This window comes from Salvelinus alpinus, chromosome 31 (assembly GCF_045679555.1).
Source record: "Salvelinus alpinus chromosome 31, SLU_Salpinus.1, whole genome shotgun sequence".
Lineage (NCBI taxonomy): Eukaryota > Metazoa > Chordata > Actinopteri > Salmoniformes > Salmonidae > Salvelinus > Salvelinus alpinus.
Window position 1 is genome coordinate 29092141 of NC_092116.1, and position 22063 is coordinate 29114203.

Below are 22063 nucleotides of genomic sequence, written 5' to 3' on the forward strand. Positions count from 1 at the left end.
CATCCGCAACCGTCGGATTGCTCCTCGCCTCTCCCTAACTAACTTCAATAGCAGAAAAGTAGTCCCCTGTGCAAGTTGGACAGACATACAAAAGATGGCTTGTTGTGGGGCAAATACACATGCTTGCTGTTGCCTCGAATGTGTTATTTGGTCCAATTTAGATGCATTTGCGTCTAATCAATCGTTGATGTAGAGACAGATCATAATTTTCTTTAAAATGTTGGCCCACAAATACAGTGCTGGTTTTAATCCAACCCTACATTGTATACTGGAATAGTAGATGTCTGAAATTGAAATGTTTACAACAACAAAAAATCAAGTGTACCTGCTATCGTACAATCACATAAATTGGGAACTACTTGCGCGGAGTGATTCGTCAGCTGTGCATCTCTGTGCTGCGCTCGGGCAGACTTGCTGCTCTGTACGATGTATGCCTGGAAAGGAAAAGGGGGGCCGTGTGTGCGTGTGCGTGTGTGTGTGTGCCCGCACGCACGCACAATGTGGAAAACGATGGATTTCAAATTTGACACAGGCACACACACACACACACACTGATAGACAGGTCTTCATACATTGCTATTCTGTCTGCATGTCTGTCTCACAAGCAAACATGCAGGCCATGCTCTGTCATACAGCAACACTTGTGGCACATCCTCTCTCTCTCTCCTCTTTCTCCCTCCCCCTCTCTTCACTGCTCCAGCCTCTATGTCCTCACTCTATCTGTTTGTCGTTTCTTCTCTCTCCCTTCTCTCATTCCTATCCTTCTTTCCTTCCATCTCTCCTCCTTCCCGTTATCTCGTCCCTTCCTCTACCTCCTCCCTCTCTTTTCTCCCTCTCTTGCTCCTGACTCACTCCTCTCTCTTCTCCTCTATCCATTTTTAACGCTCCTCTTTCCTCTCCTTCCCTGTGCTCTGTCTCCTCTATGTCCTGTCCCCTCCCCCTCCTTCCCTGTGCTCTGTCTCCTCTCTATGTTCTGTCCCCTCCCCCTCCTTCCCTGTGCTCTGTCTCCTCTCTATGTCCTGTCCCCTCCCCCTCCTTCCCTGTGCTCTGTCTCCTCTCTATGTCCTGTCCCCTCCCCCTCCTTCCCTGTGCTCTGTCTCCTCTCTATGTCCTGTCCCCTCCCCCTCCTTCCCTGTGCTCTGTCTCCTCTCTATGTCCTGTCCCCTCCCCCTCCTTCCCTGTGCTCTGTCTCCTCTCTATGTCCTGTCCCCTCCCCCTCCTTCCCTCTGTCTCCTCTCTATGTCCTGTCCCCTCCCCCTCCTTCCCTGTGCTCTGTCTCCTCTCTATGTCCTGTCCCCTCCCCCTCCTTCCCTCTGTCTCCTCTCTATGTCCTGTCCCCTCCCCCTCCTTCCCTCTGTCTCCTCTCTATGTCCTGTCCCCTCCCCCTCCTTCCCTGTGCTCTGTCTCCTCTCTATGTCCTGTCCCCTCCCCCTCCTTCCCTGTGCTCTGTCTCCTCTCTATGTCCTGTCCCCTCCCCCTCCTTCCCTCTGTCTCCTCTCTATGTCCTGTCCCCTCCCCCTCCTTCCCTGTGCTCTGTCTCCTCTCTATGTCCTGTCCCCTCCCCCTCCTTCCCTGTGCTCTGTCTCCTCTCTATGTCCTGTCCGCCCTCCTCTTTCTCTCCCTCGCTCCAAAACTCACCCAATGTATCTGTTCTCTCTTTCTCCTCCCCCTTCAAGCTTTCCTCTTTCCCTCCTTCTCTATCTCCTCTCCTTAGATCTCTCTACCCCCCTGTTCTCTCTCTCTCTCGCCTGTTCTCTCTCTCTCTCCCCTGTTCTCTCTCTCTCTCTCTCCCCTGTTCTCTCTCTCTCTCTCCCCTGTTCTCTCTCTCCCTCTGTTCTCTCTCTCTCCCCTGTTCTCTCTCTCTCCCCCTGTTCTCTCTCTCTCTCCCCTGTTCTCTCTCTCTCTCCCCTGTTCTCGCTCTCTCTCCCCATGTTCTCTCTCTCCCCTGTTCACTCTCTCTCACTCTGTTCTCTCTCTCCCCTGTTCTCGCTCTCTCTCCCCTGTTTTCTCTCTCTCTCCCCTGTTCTCTCTCTCTCCCCCTGTTCTCTCTCTCTCTCCCCTGTTCTCTCTCTCTCCCCTGTTCTCTCTCTCTCTCCCCTGTTCTCGCTCTCTCTCCCCATGTTCTCTCTCTCCCCTGTTCTATCTCTCTCTCCCCTGTTCTCTCTCTCTCTCCCCTGTTCTCTCTCTCTCCCCATGTTCTCTCTCTCCCTCTGTTCTCTCTCTCTCCCCTGTTCTCTCTCTCTCCCCTGTTCTCTCTCTCTACCCCCCTCGTTTCATTTTCCAAAACTCACCGACTGTATGTGTAGGCTACGACTTCCTCTCTCACTCTCTCTGTTCACTCTGTCTTCCTCTCTACAGTCCTTCGACCTCCCTCTCCTCCCCCTCCTCCTCTCCTCCCCTCCCCCTCCATCACCCCATCCTCCTCCCCTCCCCTCCCCCTCCCCTCCCCCTCCATCACCTCCTCCCCTCCCCCTCCTCCTCACCTCCCCCTCCTCCTCACCTCCCCTCCCCCTCCTCCTCCCCTCCCCCTCCATCACCTCCTCCCCTACCCCTCCTCCTCACCTCCCCCTCCCCTTCCCCCTCCTCCTCCATCACCTCCTCTCCAGTGATCTACTCATTCCCCTTTCTCTCTCTCTTGCTCTTCCTCTCCTCGTCTCCCCTCCCTGTACTCTGCACCCCCTCCATTTCTCCTCTCTTCCCCTCCTGTCCCCCACACTGACTCTCTCTGCTCCCCCTACCTCTCTCTCCTCTGCACTCCCTCTCTCCTCCCCCTCCCTCTCTCCTCTGCACTCCCTCTCTCTCTTCCCCCTCCCTCTCGCTCTTCCCCTCCCGCCCTCCCTTTCTTCTATTTTCCTCTCCCTCCCCTCCCGCCCTCTCTCTAGAGCTCTCTCTCTGTTTGTTAGCCCTGTCTGTCTGTGTCTGTCTGTGTCTGTCTGTCTGTCTGTCTTTTCTGTCTGTCTGTGTTCATCCTGTGAGGCCTGCTGTAGCAGATATATCATTTTCCTCCTAACCAGCTCGCTCTGTCTGAACACACACACACACACACCAGAGAATTCTCGTATAAACAGGTCTATCAGCTGGTGAAATTAGGACAAATAAAAACTGACATGACACTGTCTGAATGTGTGTGTATGTGTGTGTGTGTGTGTGTGTGTGATGAGAGAGGAGAGGAAGGTTGCAGATACACTGGCTACGTCTTCACGGTCTTAATATTCAGCCTATGACAAATGATTAATTCATATTTTTTAATACGAAAGCAAACCAATGTTGTTCACATCAGATGGAGAAAATGTAGATGTAATGGAAGGAATGCAAGGAATACAGAGAGAGAGAGAAAAATAATGAGGCAGAGAGAGAGAGAGAGAATGAGAGAGATAAGTAATGAGGGAGGGAGAGAGAGAGAAAGAATGAGGGAGAGAGAGAGAATGAGAGAGATAAGTAATGAGGGAGAGAGAGAGAGATAAGTAATGAGGGAGGGGGAGAGAAAGAATGAGGGAGAGAGAGAGAGAGACCAAAAGTCCAGTAGCATAACAATCCCTAGTCCTTGGGCACTTCATGAAGATCTGAAAGGATTGGATAGGTTTAAGCAATATGGTAGTAACTTCAACTAGCTAGGAGGAATATTCACCTCCATATTGCTTATACCTATCCAGTCCTTACAGATCTCCTGTGCGATAGAGGCTAAGTCGCTGCTTCTATACAGGCCGTTAGTAACTCCTCCACACCCAAACAGTAGTAGTTTAGGCCATAACGGAAACCGTCGCGGGCTGCGAGTTCGAACTCCATGACCCCCCCCTCGCGCCCCTCTTCCCAAAAGCCATCTCCCCGTCGCGAGACAGATTACACCAAGACAAAGGGTTGTGGGCGGGGCTTACTGAGGGGGCCATCTGTGTAGGGAGGGCTGTGTGCGTGAGTGAGTGAGAGTGTGTGTGTGTGTGTGTGTGTGTGTGTGTGTGTGGGTGTGTGTGTGTGTGTTTGTGAAACAGACAGTATATAGGCCTGTATGAAACTCAACATATGGATGGGCTGCCTTCCATAAAGGGCTCGGAAAAGAATGGTCTACCCAAGAAATGGCGCCCACGTCATTATCACATTATTTCCAAATTAACATAACCAGCTATTCAACAGCATCAGTTGCATGTTCTGCAGTCAGGATTTAAGTGTACAAATAAAAAAACGAATATAACGATAAAATGCATGATGGACTATGGCAAGGCGCTAATTCAGTTAGATGTAATTATACATTCTATAATGGCCATTTGTGGAACTTTTCCGAGTAGCATCTTGTCCCATACCGCCATCCTGTGGCCAAACGTGGCAATGTAGATTCCATGAAGACCTCAAGATCAAAGATGAGAAGTTATTCTTCAGATGTACGAGATCTTACGTTTCTTGGCAATTTCTCGCATAGAATAGCCTTCATTTCTCAGATCAAGAATAGACTGACGAGTTTCAGAAGAAAGTTCTTTGTTTCTGTCCATTTTGAGCCTGTAAACGCCCTCCCTTTCTTCTATCCGGAAAATTTCAACAACTTTGAAAGTTTCTTCAAGTACAGTCGCAAAAACCAACAAGCACTATGATGAAACTGGCTCTCATGAGGACCGCCACAGGAAAGGAAGACCCAGAGTTACCTCTGCTGCAGAGGATAAGTTCATTAGAGTTAACTGCACCTCAGATTGCAGCCAAAATAAATGCTTCACAGAGTTCAAGTAGCAGACACATCTCAACATGAACTGTTCAGAGGAGACTGCGTGTATCAGGCCTTCATGGTCTAATTGCTGCAAAGTAACCACTACTAAAGGACACCAACAATAAGAAGAGACTTGCTTGGAAATCTCTCCTTTGGTCTGATGAGTCCAAATTTGAGATTTCTGGTTCCAACCACTGTGTCTTTGTGAGACGCATAGTAGGTGAACGGATGATCTCTACATGTGTGGTTCCCACCGTGAAGCATGGAGGAGGAGGTGTGATGGTGTGGGGGTGCTTTTCTGGTGACACTGTCAGTGATGTATTTAGCATTCAAGGCACACTTAACCAGCATGGCTACCACAGCATTCTGCAGTGATACACCGTCCCATCTGGTTTGCGTTTAGTGGGACTATTATTTGTTTTTCAACAGGACAATGACCCAAAACACACCTCCAGGCTGTGTAAGGGGTATTTTACCCAGAATTAAAGTGATGGAGTGCTGCATCAGATGACCTGTCCTCCACAATCCCCCAACCTCAATCCAATTGAGATGGTTTGGGATGAGTTGGACCACAGAGTGAAGGAAAAGCAGCCAACAAGTGCTCAGCATATGTGGGAACTCCTTCAAAACTGTTGGAAAAGCATTCCAGGTGAAGCTGGTTGAGATAATGCCAAGCGTGTACAAAGCTGTCATCAAGGCAAAGGGTGGCTACTTTGGGTAACCATGGCTTATAATATACTACCTAAATGAAATATTCTCAATAAGGAATGGTGTTGTATTTGTTGGAGGAACATATTTCGATATCCTCTTACACACTGTTGTAGGTGACATCGTGAAAGTGAAGTGTAATAAAAAATACAAAAATGAAATCAGAAATTTACATTTCAGCAGATGCTCTCATCAAGAGTGACTTATAGTAAGTTTCATACTGGTCGAATCTATAACCCAGGCGTTGTGAGCACCACGCTCTACCAACTGAGACACTGTTGATCCAGTGTAGACTTTGGACAACCATGCCTCAATAGCGGCAATCGATTTATTGTCTCCAAAAATATTGCCTACCTCAGCCCCTCTTAAATAATTACTATAAAAAAATCATTATTCATATTTTTACAACAAAATAAATAAATAAAATAATATACAAGGTTTCTTATCTATTCTTTTATTTTTTTTACAATTTTATTTAATCTTTATTTAACTAGGCAAATCAGTTAAGAACAAATTATTATTTACAATGACGGCCTACCAAAGGGGAAAAGGCCTCCTGCGGGTACGGGGCCTGGGATTTAAAAAATAAATAAAGTACAATATAAACATAGGACAAAACACACAACACTACATAAAGAGAGACCTAAAGACAACAGCATCATAGCAAGGCAGCAAATCCTAATTAATCAAATGGAAAAGTTCAAAGATAATCAAGTTATAGATTTTGGAGATAATTATAATTGACATGTTTCTTTCTTTACTGACCACCTAAAACCAATCATGTGAACATCAATGCCTAAAGACGCGGTGTCGTCATTTCCCCAAAGCTTAGAGGAAACGATATTCGCGCTAATGTTGGTCGGAGAAGAGGAGAAAGAGTGAGGGAGGGAGGAAAGGCAGAGGGAGTAGGGCCAAGAGACGTAATTCACCCCCTTCTCTTGGCGCCAATCTGGCGGAAAAAAAATACGTTTTTGTCGTTTAGTGAACTTTAGTGTAATCAATTGTGGGCATATTCTTTTGTAGCCAGTTGCGCTAGGTAGTTTGCTAAACCGCTAGCATTTTACATTATCTTGCCCCTTTTCAAGAAACCACATTAATTTAGCGACTAAGTTAGCTAGCTAGCAACAGCAAGACACAGCGGTCGTTTTAAAACAGCGATATGGGGGTGAGTTTTTGACCGTCTGTCTGTGTTTGTGAGAAGGACATGTGAACGCTTGCATCAAACAAAGACTGTCCGAAATCATGATCCCCGTGAATGCGTGATGTAGAGAGGAAAAGAGGAAAGGGAAGACCACGGAATTGATGGTTGAAGGGGCGGCAGACAGAAAGTCCAAGTGGCTATACAAGCTAGCTAGTTACACAGTGAGCTAGCTAACTTAAAAATAACCCTGCTTTGTGATTGCAGTGGCTAGTTTTAACCACTATCGATTGCACCGGTTTTATTTTGCCATTTTTTCTGGGGGGGGAGCATTGGTGTAACGTTCTCCCGTGTGTCTTATCAAGTGTGATGCCACCGCTAGCCTAGCTTGTTAGCCACTTAAGTTAGCTAGGAATCCATTTTTAGAAAGGCTTCTCATCATAACTACCATAGTTAAGTTGAGTAGAACCTACACCCTGCTAACTAACCTCTGAAGTTGTCTTACCTGTTCAGAATATATTTGAGAATGACTAGTTAGTTAGCTAGGTTTTTATTTTTTAGAACCCAATGCGTGTGTTTTTAGCTGGGGTGGGAAGCAGTAGCATAACTAGCTAGCTAGTTTGCCAGTAAGGTATTAAGTTAAGTTCCTAAAACGCACCTCCGACGCTAATAACTAGGCACGTGTTCCGAATTGCTTCCTGTAAACGAGTGAAAGTTGTAGCTGTAGATCCGCTCCAACATGCTGACCATACATGTGTTTGTTACTGTTGTAATCATACCAGTCCTACATTGTCTACTTTTATAAACGGGTATGTAAGGTAAAGGCATTGCACCTGTTGGTTAGTCTCTGAGTGCGCGTGTCATTTAAAACCATGCATTCGTCGTTTTTGTCTTTGAAACAATATTGGGGTACACATGTGTACTAGTCCCTCACTTCACTCGTCATGTGCAAACACATATGTTGCCTTCTGCTTGAAGATTGACCAACTGATATGCACCCCCCCCAATTCTTCTCCATCCCTCTCTCCCCCCTCCATCCCTCTCTCCCCCCTCCATCCCTCTCTCCCCCCTCCATCCCTCTCTCCCCCCTCCATCCCTCTCTCCCCCCTCCATCCCTCTCTCCCCCCCTCATCCCTCTCTCTCTCCCCCCCTCATCCCTCTCTCTCTCCCCCCTCCATCCCTCTCTCTCTCCCCCCTCCATCCCTCTCTCTCTCCCCCCTCCATCCCTCTCTCTCTCCCCCCTCCATCCCTCTCTCTCTCCCCCCTCCATCCCTCTCTCTCTCCCCCCTCCATCCCTCTCTCTCTCCCCCTCCATCCCTCTCTCTCCCCCCCTCCATCCCTCTCTCTCCCCCCCTCCATCCCTCTCTCTCCCCCCTCCATCCCTCTCTCTCTCTCCCCCCTCCATCCCTCTCTCTCTCCCCCCTCCCTCCCTCTCCTCTCCATCCCTCTCTCTCTCCCCCTCCATCCCTCTCTCTCTCTCCCCCTCCATCCTCTCTCTCTCTCTCCCCCTCCATCCCCCTCTCTCTCCCCCTCCATCCCCCTCTCTCTCCTCCCCTCCATCCCTCTCTCTCTCCTCCTCCATCCCTCTCTCTCCCCCTCCATCCCTCTCTCTCTCCTCCTCCATCCCTCTCCTCCTCCATCCCTCTCTCTCTCCTCCTCCATCCCCCTCTCTCTCTCCCCCTCCATCCCCCTCTCTCTCCCCCTCCTTCCCTCTCTCCCCCTCCATCCCTCTCTCTCCTCCTCCATCCCTCTCTCCTCCATCCCCCTCTCTCTCTCCCCCTCCATCCCGCTCTCTCTCTCCCCCTCCATCCCGCTCTCTCTCTCCCCCTCCATCCCCCTCTCTCTCCCCTCCATCCCCCTCCATCCCTCTCTCTCTCTCCTCCTCCCTCCATCCCCCTCTCTCTCTCCTCCATCCCCCTCTCTCTCCTCCTCCATCCCCCTCTCTCTCTCCCCTCCATCCCCCTCTCTCTCTCCCCCTCCATCCCCCTCTCTCTCTCCCCCTCCATCCCCCTCTCTCTCTCCCCCTCCATCCCCCTCTCTCTCTCCCCCTCCATCCCCCTCTCTCTCTCCCCCTCCATCCCCCTCTCTCTCTCCCCCTCCATCCCCCTCTCTCTCTCCCCCTCCATCCCCCTCTCTCTCTCCCCCTCCATCCCCCTCTCTCTCCTCCCCCTCCATCCCCCTCTCTCTCCTCCCCCTCTATCCCGCTCTCTCTCCTCCCCCTCTATCCCGCTCTCTCTCCTCCCCCTCTATCCCGCTCTCTCTCCTCCCTCTCTATCCCGCTCTTTCTCCTCCCTCTCTATCCCGCTCTCTCTCCTCCCCCTCTATCCCGCTCTCTCTCCTCCCCCTCTATCCCGCTCTCTCTCCACCCCCTCCATCCCGCTCTCTCTCCACCCTCTCCAGAGGAAGTCAAACAAAGCGAAGGAGAAGAAGCAGGCTCGCCTGGCGGAGAGGGCAGCCATGGATGCAGTGTGTGCCAAGGTGGACACAGCCAATAAGGTGAGGGGACAGAGGGTAGGGGACCAATAAGGTGAGGGAACAGAGGGTATCGAACCAATAAGGTGAGGGAACAGAGGGTAAGGGACCAATAAGGTGAGGGGACAGAGGGTATCGAACCAATAAGGTGAGGGGACAGAGGGTAAGGAACCAATAAGGTGAGGGGACAGAGGGTATCGAACCAATAAGGTGAGGGAACAGAGGGTATCGAACCAATAAGGTGAGGGGACAGAGGGTATCGAACCAATAAGGTGAGGGGACAGAGGGTAAGGAACCAATAAGGTGAGGGGACAGAGGGTAAGGAACCAATAAGTTGACTGACTTTCAATTTGTCTTTCAATGATTACTTGTTTTTTTGTGTTTTCACCTTTATTTAACCAGGTAGGCCAGTTGAGAACAAGTTCTCATTTACAACTGTGACCTGGCCAAGAGAAAGCAAAGCAGTGCGACACAAACAACAGTTACACATGGGATAAACAAATGTACAGTCAATAACACAATAGGGGGGGAATCTATATACAGCATGTACAAATGAGGTAAGATTATAGGCCATAGTGGTGAAATAATTGCAATTTAGCAATTAAATACTGGAGTGATAGATGTGCAAGTAGAGATACTGGGGTGCAAAGGAGCAAAAAATAAATAACAGTATGGGGATGAGGTAGTTGGATGGGCTATTTACAGGTACAGTGATCTGTGAGCTGCTCTGACAGCTGGTGCTTAAAGCTAGTGAGGGAGATATGAGTCTCCACCTTCAGTGATTTTTGCAATTCGTTCCAGTCATTGGCAGCAGAGAACTGGAAGGAAAGGCGGCCAAAGTAGGAATTGGCTTTGGGGGTGACCAGTGAAATATACCTGCTGGAGCGCGTGCTACGGGTGGGTGCTGCTATGGTGACTAGTGAGCTGAGATAAGGGAGAGCTTTACCTAGCAAAGACTTATAGATGACCTGGAGCCGGTGGGTTTGGAGACGAATATGAAGCGAGGGCCGGCCAACGAGAGCATACAGGTCGCAGTGGTGTGTGGTATATGGGGCTTTGGTGAAAAAACAGATGACACTGTGATAGACTGCATCCAATTTGCTGAGTAGAGTATTGGAGGCTATTTAGTAAATGACATCGCCGAAGTCGAGGATCGGTAGGATGGTCAGTTTTACGAGGGTATGTTTGGCAGCATGAGTGAAGGATGCTTTGTTGCGAAATAGGATGCCGATTCTAGATTTGATTTTGGATTGGAGATGCTTAATGTGAGTCTGGAAGGAGAGTTTACAGTCTAACCAGACACCTAGGTATTTGTACTTGTCCACATATTCAGAACTGTCCAGAGTAGTGATGCTGGACGTGCGGGCAGCGATCGGTTGAAGAGCATGCATTTAGTTTTACTTGCATTTAAGAGCAGTTGGAGACCACGGAAGGAGAGTTGTATGGCATTGAAGCTCGTTTGGAGGTTAGATAGCACAGTGTCCAAAGAAGGGCCAGATGTATACAGAATGGTGTCGTCTGCGTAGAGGTGGATCAGAGAATCACCAGCAGCAAGAGCGACATCATTGATCTATACAGAGAAGAGAGTCGGCCTGAGAATTGAACTCTGTGGCACCCCCATAGAGACTGCCAGAGGTCCAGACAACGGGCCCTCCGATTTGACACACTGAACTCTATCGGAGAAGTAGTTGGTGAACCAGGCGAGGCAATCATTTGAGAAACCAAGGCTGTTGTGTCTGCCAATAAGAATGTGGTGATTGACAGTCGAAAGCCTTGGCCAGGTCGATGAATACAGCTGCACAGTATTGTCTCTTATCGATGGCGGTTATGATATCGTTTATGCGGTGCACCCATGACCAGCTCGGAAACCAGATTGCATAGCGGAGAAGGTACTGTGGGATTCGAAATGGTCGGTAATCTGTTTAACTTGGCTTTCGAAGACCTTAGAAAGGTAGGATAGATATAGGTCTGTAACAGTTTGGGTCTATAGTGTCTCCTCCTTTGAAGAGGGGGATGACCGCAGCAGCTTTCCAATCTTTGGGGATCTCAGACGATACGAAAGAGAGGTTGAACAGGCTAGTAATAGGGGTTGCAACAATTTCGGCGGATAATTTTAGAGAGGGTCCAGATTGTCTAGCTCGGCTGATTTGTAGGGGTCCAGATTTTGCAGCTCTTTCAGAACATCCGCTATCTGGATTTGGGTGAAGGAGAAATTGGGGAGGCTTGGGCAAGTTGCTGTGGGGGGTGCAGGGCAGTTGACCGGGGTAGGGATAACCAGGTGGAAAGCATGGCCAGCCGTAGGATGATAATCATTTTTCTACCTCCACAACCCTATTGGTCAATACCTCCCCTCTGACCTTCTTCCCTCCTGACCGTCTACCCCCCTCTGACCTTCTTTTAAGCATTTTGAAAGGGATGTTAGGACGGGTGTGAGGAATCAAGGAAAGATATTAATTGAAAAAGAGCTCCAGTTTTTCCTGGTAATGTGACTGCGTCTGACTGTAGCTCGTCAACACGTTTCTCTCTGTCTCTCTCCTCTCTCTGTTTCTCTCTCCTCTCTGTTTTTCTCTCCTCTCTCTGTTTCTCTCTCTGTTTCTCCTCCCACAGCTGGACGACCCTTTGGCTGCTTTCCCAGTCTTCAAAAAGTATGACAGAAATGGGTAAGAGATTGTCCACCTCTATTACTATGGGTGTTGTCTGGCTGATAAGTGGCTAATTACTCTGGCTGATAAGTGGCTAATTACTCTGGCTGATTAACAGAGATTGCTCAGCTAACTGCTCTATTGGTCTTCCAGATTAAATCTCCAGATCGAGTGTAAGAGGGTGTCCACTCTCAACCCCATGTCTGTGGAGTGGGCCTACGAGCTGACCCGGACCAACATGCAAACACTGTAAGGAGGGAGGGGAGCTGGGAGGAGTGATGGAATTGGGGTGATGGTGAAGGGTGTGCTTTTTACTACAGGTCTCGGAGGGACTTAAAATGTTTTTGGGGGAGAATGTCAGTTCTGATTGACTTTAGAATACAACCCCCCCCCCCCTCCAGACATGAAGCCAATAACATACTGTCCATGTTATCAGACAGGTGTTCTATTTAGCAGTAAGCGTTATCACCTGAAGTAGCATAGTGGCTAGAAATAAATGGGCTAAGGGTTGCCCGTCTGCATGTACCCCACTGGGGGCTAATCATTAGCTAGATCAACTCTATCAACTAGCTAGCCTAATATTTAGTTAGCAACATATTGAAGACTTGAATCTCCCCCCCCCCCCAAAAAAAATAAATAAACCATTCCACTGGCACTCAGCCAGCCAAGGATCCTGCACTGTGAGTATAATGTAGGTCCATCAGTTACACCTGGGCTTGATCCATTTAACCCGGTCTTCCCTATGCATTCAGCGCCATTGGTGAGCGCTATTATGGCATTAAACCAATGGCGCTGCTAAAAACGCTGCTTCTAAAATGTCTTTGATTTTGATAAGTATAGTTTAGTAACACTAGAAAGCTCAGTGATCCTCTTTTTCAAAACTGATTTCAAATGAGTTTTTTTCCCCCCTGCGATGGCATTGAGTGTTGTACAATGACTGGGAATGTATATTTCTCTCCCAGTGTGGTACTGTAATTTGAAGCCCCCGGAGAGGAATATAATTTTCTCGCATTAAGTGACACAGGCTGAACAATTGAATGGGTAAATTATGGATGTCTGATTTTTGCTGTTGATTACTTGTGTTGTTGTCTCTGGAAATTCAAATAACCAAAGGTATCGGGGTCTCGGTTCTCATTTGGGTCAAAGGTACCGGGGTCTCGGACCAGGCGCTACCCAGCCCGATTTAACTCCTGCTAACAGTCTTCTACCCAATCACAACAAACTACTCACATTCCATCCAATCACGTAGGCCAGTGCTTGACATCTGACCTCTATGCTGCAGGTATGAACAAAGCGAGTGGGGATGGAAGGAGAGAGAAAAGAGGGATGAGATGAAGGACGAGAGGGCGTGGTATCTGCTTGCTCGAGACACAGACTCCTCCCCCGTGGCCTTCTCTCACTTCCGATTCGATGTCGAGTGCGGGGAGGAGGTGCTATACTGGTAAGGGGTTGTCATGGTCTCCTTTTACAGGAAGTGACACTGACTGTTACTATAGCCACAGATAGAACAATGACCCAGATATTTTGCTGGACGTCTATATGTGAAGCGTCCGGTCGACGTTTCCACTCACTACCAAATACAGCGCCTTGCAAAGGTATTTACCCCCTTGGCATTTTTCCTATTTTGTTGCATTACAACCTGTAATTTAAATAGATTTGTATAAAAACTAACTTGTTAAAAAAAAAAAAAAAACTTAAAAAATAAATAAAAAATTAAATGGAAAAGTGGCTCTTATTCACCCCCTTGCTGTGAAGCCCCTAAATTAGATATGGTGCAACCAATTACCTTCAGAAGTCACATAATTAATTAAAGTCCACCTGTGTGCAATCTAAGTGTCACATGATCTCAGTGGATATATATACACCTGTTCTGAAGGGCCCCAGAGTCTGCAACAACACTAAGCAAGGGGCACCACCAAGCAAGCGGCACCATGAAGACCAAGCAGCTCTCCAAACAGGTCAGGGACAAAATTGTGGAGAAGTACAGATAAGGTTTGTGTTCTAAAAAAAAATATCTGAAACTTTGAACATCCCACAGAGCACCATTAAATCCATTATTAAAACATGGAAAGAATATGGCACCACAACAAACCTGCCAAGAGAGGGCCGCCCACAAACTCAGGGACCAGGCAAGGAGGGCATTAATCAGAGAGGCAACAAAGAGACTAAAGATAACCCTGAAGGAGCTGCAAAGCTCCACAGCGGAGATTGGAGTATCTGTTCATAGGACCACATTAGGCCGTACACTCCACAGAGCTGGGCTGTATGGAAGAGTGGCCAGAAAAAAGCCATTGCTTAAAGAAAAAAATAAGCAAACGTTTGGTGTTTGCCAAAAGGCATGTGGGAGACTCCCCAAAAATATGGGTGAAGGTGCTCTGGTCAGATGAGACTACAATTGAGCTTTTTGTACATCAAGGAAATCGCTATGTCTGGCACAAACCCAACACCTCATCACCCCGAGAACACTATCCCCACAGTGAAGCATGGTGGTGGCAGCATCATGCTGTGGGGATGTTTTTCATTGGCAGGGACTGGAAACTGGTCAGAATTGAAGGAATGACAGATGGTGCTAAATACAGGGAAATTCTTGAGGGGAACCTGTTTGTTTTCCAGGGACATGAGACTGGGACGGAGGTTCACCTTCCAGCAGGACAATGACCCTAAGCATACTGCTAAAGCAACACGTGAGTGGTTTATGGGGAGACATTTAAATGTCTTGGAATGGCCTGGTCAAAGCCCAGACCTGAATCCAATTGAGAATCTGTGGTATGACTTAAAGATTGCTGTACACCAGCAGGAACCCATCCAACTTGAAGGAGCTGGAGCAGTTTTGCCTTGAAGAATGGGCAAAAATCCCACTGGCTAATTGTGCCAAGTTTTTAGAGACATACCTCAAGAGACTTGTAGCTGTATTTGCTGCAAAAGGTGGCTCTACAAAGTATTGACTTTGGGGGGGGTGAATAGTTATGTACCCTCAAGTTTTGTCTTATTTCTTGTTTGTTTCACAAATATTTTCCATTTTCAAAGTGCTAGGCATGTTTTTGTAAATCAAATGATACAAACCCCACAAAAATCTATTTTAATTCCAGGTTGTAAGGCAACAAAATAGTAAAAATGCAAAGGGGGGTTGAATACTTTAGCAAAGCATTGTGTGGTGATGAGAGGAAGCCCAGTGGCTGGCAGTGGGAGAAGATGGTGTGAGATGCATTCTGCACATTTTCTCATCGATAAAACATCTGCTCTCAATGCAGTTTTCGGTTTCCAAAACTGTAATCTGTTATGAACAGTGGATGAAGTTTTGTAGACTTTATCCTTTGCCAAAGTTTATTTTTTTAAATTTTTTTATTCTTTGACTGCAAGAGTGAATTGAGTTAATGCACACTTCAGAGTAGGTCTTCCCTAGTGGAAATATGCAAATATATGCTAGAATGTGCCAATAGAATCTCACTAGCTTGTGCTTGGCTCTGCCCACCTCCTTGCTTGTTCTGCCCACTAGGATTAATTTGCTCTCATTGGAGACAACTGGCTCTGGTCTATCTTGGGTTAGTTATTAGCATCTTTGCTATAGCTAGTAGTATTGAAATTGATTATTGTATAGTAGTTTACATTTTATATATATAGTTTCCTTGTCTGAGGCTCCTGCCCTATGGTGATCTCCTGTTTCTGCAGTGTGTGTGTGTGAGGCAGCTTGTTCAAGTAAACCCCCTGAGCAGGACACTAGTCTGTCGAAAGGGCTGCGTTCATTACATCTTGTAAATGCGAGCACACGTCCGGGGGAAAATCCCCGTCCAACTGGTCCAACTTGTTGGTAACGTCCCCTTTTTTTAGAGTCTTTGATACGACGTAACCTGGGTTGAACCTCGACCAGTGTTATTGTGGTTATTGATGTGTGTTGTTGTTTTTGTAGTTATGAGGTCCAGCTGGAGAGTAGGGTGAGAAGGAAAGGACTGGGCAAGTTCCTCATCCAGATACTACAGCTCATCGCCAACAGGTACGTGTTTATATAGTACATAACAAAACTATAAACGCAACGTGCAACAATTTTCAAAGATTTTACTGAGTTCATGGAAGGAAATCAGTCAATGGAAATAAATTCATTAGGACCTAATGGGGAGGGGGGGGGGGTTAGCCTAGTGGGTAGAGTGTTGAACTTGTAACCAGAAGGTTGAAAGATCGAATCCCCGAGCTGACTTGGTAAAACATCTGTTCTGCCCCTGAACAAGGCAGTAAACTCACCGTTCGTTCCTAGGCCGTCATTGAAAATAAGAATTAGTTGTTAACTGACTTGCCAAGTTAAATAAATCTATGGATTTCACATGTTGTGTTTACATTTTTGCTCCGTGTATATACACTATCATTTGGCCTGCCTTGTGACATCACCAGGTGGTAACTAAGTTAACAGACCAATAGGAAAGAGTTCCAAACTATTTATATGCAGATATGGACAGATTTGCTTTAAGTTTCAAACTAAGCTCAACAAAAATATAAACGCAACATGTAAACTGTAGGTCCCATGTTTCATGAGCTGGGAAGAAGAAGAAAAAAGGACAAATGTTCCAGACGTACAAACAGCTGATTTCTCTCAGATTTTTGGCACAAATATGTTTACATCCATGTTGGTGAGCATTTCACCTTTGCCAAGATATACCTGACTGGTGTGGCATATCAAGAAGCTGATTAAAACAGCATCATCATTACACAGGTGCACCTTCTGCTGGGACAAAGGCCACTAAAATGTGCAGTTTTGTCACACAACACAATGACACAGATGTCTCAAGTTGAGGGAGTGTGCAAATGGCATGCTGACTGCAGGAACGTCCACCAGAGCTGTTGCCAGAGGATTAAATGCTCATTCCTCCACCATAAGCCACATCCAACGTTTTTTAGATAATTTGGCAGTAGGTCCAACCGGCCTCACAACCGCAGACCACATGTAAACACGCCAGCCCAGGACCTCCACATCCGGCTTCTTCACCTGTGGGATCGGCGGAGGGGGTGTGCTGAGGAGTATTTCTGTCTGTAATGAGGCCTTTCTGTGGTGGAGAAACTCATTCTTATTGGGTGGGCCTGGCTCCCAAGTGGGTGGGCCTGGCTCCCCAGTGGGTGGGCCTATGCCCTCCATTGCTGCACCCGTGCCCAGTCATGTGAAATCCATAGATTAGGGCCTAATCATTTTAAAGAAATAAATTACTTAAATAAATTCAACTAAACTCAGTAAAAACGTAGACATTTTTCCATGTTGCATTTATTTTTGTTCAGTGTAGTTCCTCATCCATATACTGTAACCCATCACCAACTCTCTGCCTCTCTCTCTCTCTGCCTCTAGCACACAGATGAAGAAGGTGATGTTAACAGTATTCAAACACAACCACGGGGCGTACCAGTTCTTCAGAGAAGCTTTACAGTGGGTTTCTATAGCAACATCAACAGCTGCTTCTCAGCATGTACAAACATGATTTTGTTCTTTTCGAGATCACTGTTGGTACTGTACTCAATCCACTCTTCCCTTCATCTTTCTCCTTCCTGTGCTTCTTTCTACCACCCCTTTATCCCTCCCCAGGTTCGATATCGACGACACCTCCCCCAGTATGTCTGGTTGTTGTGGCGACGACTGCACCTATGAGATCCTGTCGCGGCGGACCAAACATGCCGAGGCCCAAGCCGAGGCCCAGGGGCACAGCCACGGTGGAGGAGGGCACTGTGGAGGCTGCTGCCACTGAGGGAGCCTGTTCCTGTTTCACCACTTCCTGCCCACTTCCTGGTCCCACGCTCTAGAAGCTGCCCCTCATCCCCTTCTCTGCTCATGAGTCATTACTGTACCCAAACGCCCCAAAACCCTTGGCCCACTCTATATTCCCCCTTCTCTCTCTCTCATCCATATCCCCCCTCTCTCCATACTATTTTAGTCTTTGATAAGTTAGGAATCTGCTTGTGCTCTTTCTAGCCAGCCACCAACAGCTTTCTGAACTGTCCCAAGGCTCCGTCCCAATAATCCTAATGTGCATACTATTATGGATGAAGCGATGTGTTAGCCATGCGTTCTGAGTGGTAAATTAGGATGGATTGTTGGGACAGAGCCCCACGTGTATTTATCTTAGTTTGATCAGGTGTTCTGTAGATGGTCTCTCTCTCTCTTCCCCAGAGCCTCTGATCCGTTTCAGTTGATCTTCTACAGTATTTTTTAAAATGCTGTCTGATGGCAGGAACACCCGCTGTTCCTACATTTTTGTAGAGAAGTGTGTGAGATACATATATATATATACACACACACACACACAGTAACAGTCAAAGTTAGGACGCCTACTCATTTGAGGGTGTTTCTTAAATGTTTTTTTAAATGTTCTACGTTGTATAATAATAGTGAAGACATCTCCTACTATGAAGTAACACATATGGATTAATGTAGTAACCTGATTCACACAGTCTCCTCTGGACAGTTGATGTTGAGATGTGTCTGTTACTCGAACTCTGAAACATTTATTTTGGCTGCAATCTGAAGTGCAGTTAACTCTAATGAACTTATCCTCTGCAGCAGAGGTAACTATAGATCTTCCATTCCTGTGGTGGTCCTCATGAGAGCCAGTTTCATAGTGCTTGATGGTTTTTGCGACTGCATTTGAAGAAACTTTCAATGTTCCATATTGACTGACCTTCACGTCTTAAAGTAATGATGGACTGTCGTTTCTCTTTGCTTATTTGAGCTGTTCTTTCCAAAATATGGACTTGGTCTTTTACCAAATAGGGTTATCTTCTGTTTACCACCCCTATCTTGTCACAACACAACTGATTGGCTCAAACACATTAAGAAGGAAAGAAATTCCACTAACTTTTAACAAGACACACCTGTTAATTGAAATGTATTCCAGGTGACTTCATGATCTGGTTGAGAGAATGCCAAGAGTGTGCAAAGCTGTCATCAAGGCAAAGGGTGGCTACTTTTTAGAATCTCAAATATAAAATATTTTATTTTGGTTACCATGTGTTATTTCCTAGTTTTGATTTCTTCACTATTCTACAATGTAGAATTATTTTTTTTTTTTTATAAATAATGAAACCTTGAACTGACTAGGTGTGTCAACTTTTGACTGGTACTATATATATATATACACACAAACACACACAGTACCATATATATAATATAGTGCACTACCTTTGAACAGGGCCGTAGGGTAGTAGTTGTTGCCGTCTCTGTTAATTTACAGAAACCTTCAGGGTATAGTGGCTGGCAGATCTGGGTTGCCAGATTGGGTTGTTTCCCTTAGAGATACTAGAAACCCACCTCTGTGCTGTGTGTCTGTGGGTACATCCCAAATGGCATGCTAATGCCCATAGGTCTCTGGTTAAAAGTAGTGCACTAAGGAATAGGGTTATATTTGGGATGTCTCCCCAGTGACCGGGAAGAAACTCAACTCTGGCATCTCACCCAGGCTCGAAGTTTACTGCTTTATTAAAACAACAAAGAAACAAAAAACGTTGACCTTTTTTTCTTGTTCATTGTATAAAGATGAACTGTCAGGTAAGTAAAATCACTCGTTTTGTTTTCTACTTTCCAACCAGATAATATTCTACAGACCATGTCTGTCTCAGGTTCAAATCCCAACTGACACTAACAACCATCTCTTCCTCGTGTTTCTTAGCAACTATGTTACGGTCAAATAGTTTGGGGAAAGAAGACACCCCCTAACCACAGATCTAGTATCAGATTTCCCAACCTCAAATTTTACACATAGTCCTGGACTAAAAAATGAATGCTTTTAAATCCAGGACTAGGCTTAATCTCGGTCTTGGAAACTGGCCCGGGGGGGGGGTTAGGGGCAAATTGTTTAGCACCAACTCTGTTGGGATGCGGGGGTGGGATGGTTAAAGCTTCCCCCCCTAATGGTTAGGGTTGTGGGAATCTGATCCAAGATCTGTATCTGGGAGACTGCTACCTGGATTGGTGGCTTTGGTCAGGTGTTGCGGAAACGCTTTTGTTTAAATTAAAAATCATTTAGTTTAGGGAATAAACGTTTCTTCATATTTAAAATAAATCTGACCTTTTACTATGACCTGTTTGAATATCTCCCCTCATGATCAACTCTTTTATTTTTACTCTTATTTTTTTTATCCATCATTGTCTCTTTCTGTCTGTATATAATCGGTTACAGATACATTGGATTGGTTTCTATTTGCTTTTTACAGGTAAAACATTTGTTTAGGTTTTAAAAATGACATTTAAACTCAATGTTGGACAATGAGTGTACCTGTCCTGTGACTGATTTTCATTATTAACTGACGACGATGAAAGGAAAACAACGAAACGGTAATTTCAGCCTTGTCAGTGTTTTATTTGTATGTTACAAATAAAGGAAACTTGTTTGACTCCTGTTCCAGTTGTCCTGGTTTATTATATATTTACTTTTATGTAGTTACCGGTGTGTAAATCCCAAACGCCACCCTATTCCTTAAATCGTGAACTACTTTAGACCAGATCAATGTGGGACCTGGTCTAAAGTAGTGTAGTATTTTCTGTTTTTTATCAGTCAGTGAGACCCGTTTATTTTATTTTTTTCACAGATGAGCCCTGAATTACACAAAATACACACAAAATATAAACAGTCATTCAAAAAAATCAGGTCCTCAATCAGCTTTCTGAATTGACGTAGAGGCACCCCGAACATCAAATTTAAGATTGTTCCACAAATAAGGTGCGAAAACTAAAAGCTAATTTACCTAACTCACGAGAGACCAAAGGACTTTCCAAAGTTTTCCATCCCTGAGACCATGGTGGAGACTCGTGTCTGTAGTGATGATGTTAGGTACAGTGGGAGTTTTTGTAAAACGTCTTTATACAGTGCGTTCGGGAAAGTATTCAGACTCCTAGACTTTTTTCCACATTTTGTTACGTTACAGCCTACAATTTCCTTGCCCCATCACGCTCTAGCAACTCCTTGTGGAGGGCCGGGTGCCTGTGAGCTGATTTCGGTTGCAAGTTGGAAGGTGTTTCCTCCGACACATTGGTGCAGCTGGCTTCCAGGTTAAGCGAGCGTCGAGAAGCAGGGTCGTGTTTCGGAGGACGCATATGGCTCTCGATCTTCGCCTTTCCTGAGTCCGTAGGAGAGTTGCAGCGATGGGACAAGACTGTAACTATAACCAAAAAAAAGATCATCCTTGAGATGTTTCTACAACTTGATTGGAGTCCACCTGTGGTAAATTCAATTGATTGGACATGATTTGGAAAGATATAAGGTATCAAATCCAACAGTTGTCAGAGCAAAAACCAAGCCATGAGGTTGAAGGAATTGTTCGTAGAGCTCCGATACAGGATTGTGTTGAGGCACAGATCTGGGGAAGGGTACCAAAATGATTTCTGCAGCATTGAACGTACCCCAAAACATGGCCTCCATCATTCTTAAATGGAAGAATTTTGAAACCACCAAGACTCTTCCTAGAGTTGGCCGCCCGGCCAAACTGGGCAATCGGGGGAAAAGGGTCTTGGTCAGAGAGGTGACCAAGAACCTGATGGTCACTCTCAAAGCTCCAGAGTTCCTCTGTGGAGATGGGAGAACCTTCCAGAAGGACAACCATCTCTGCAGCACTCCACCAATTAGGCCTTTATGGTAGAGTGGCCAGACGGAAGCCACTCCTCAGTAAAAGGCACATGACAGCCCGCTTGGTGTTTCCCAAAAGGCACCTAAATGACTCTCGGACCATGAGAAACAAGATTCTCCGGTCTGAAGAAACCAAGATTGAACTCTTTGGTCTGAATGCCAAGCGTCACGTCTGGAGGAAACCTGGCACCATCCCCACGGTGAAGCATGGTGGTGGAGGCATCATGCTTGTGGGGATGTTTTTCACCGGCAGGGACTGGGAGACTATTCAGGATCAAGGTAAAGATGAGCAGAACAAAGTACAGAGAGAGAGATCCTTGATGAAAACCTGCTCCAGAGCGCTCAGAACCTCAGAGTAGAGCGACGGTTCATCTTCCAACAGGACAATGACACTAAGCACACAGCCAAGACAACGCAGGAGTGGCTTCGGGACAAGTCTCTGAATGTCAGGCCTCCCGAGTGGCACAGTGGTAGCGGTGCCGCTAGAGAGTATGGGTTCGAGTCCAGGCTCTGTCGCAGCCGGCCGTGACCGGGAGACCCATGGGGTGGCGCACAATTGGCCCAGCGTCGTCCGGATTAGGGGAGGGTTTGGCCGGCAGGTATGTCCTTTTCCCATCGTGCTCTAGCGATTCCTGTGGCATGCCGGGTGCAGTGCATGCTGGTCGCCAGGTGTACGGTGTTTCCTCCAACACATTGGTGCGGCTGGCTGCCGGGTTAAGTGGGCATTGTATCAAGAAGCAGTGTGGCTTGGTTAGGTTGTGTTTTGGAAGAGGATGCTCTTGACTGCGTCCATATGGGAGTTGCAGCGATGAGACAAGACTGT

General features: G+C 46.6%; 1 protein-coding gene across 1 annotated transcript; it reads left to right on the plus strand.

Annotated features, from left to right (window-relative positions):
• The first annotated feature begins 6169 nt into the window (after positions 1-6169).
• naa40 (N-alpha-acetyltransferase 40, NatD catalytic subunit) lies at positions 6170-20011 on the plus strand. Its single transcript, XM_071378593.1, has 8 exons — positions 6170-6563; positions 8937-9032; positions 11616-11668; positions 11804-11899; positions 12933-13091; positions 15558-15641; positions 16977-17054; positions 17211-20011. Exons 1-8 carry the CDS (start codon positions 6558-6560, stop codon positions 17368-17370), a joined length of 732 nt encoding a protein of 243 aa, XP_071234694.1. The 5' UTR covers positions 6170-6557; the 3' UTR covers positions 17371-20011.
• The last annotated feature ends 2052 nt before the right edge of the window (positions 20012-22063 follow it).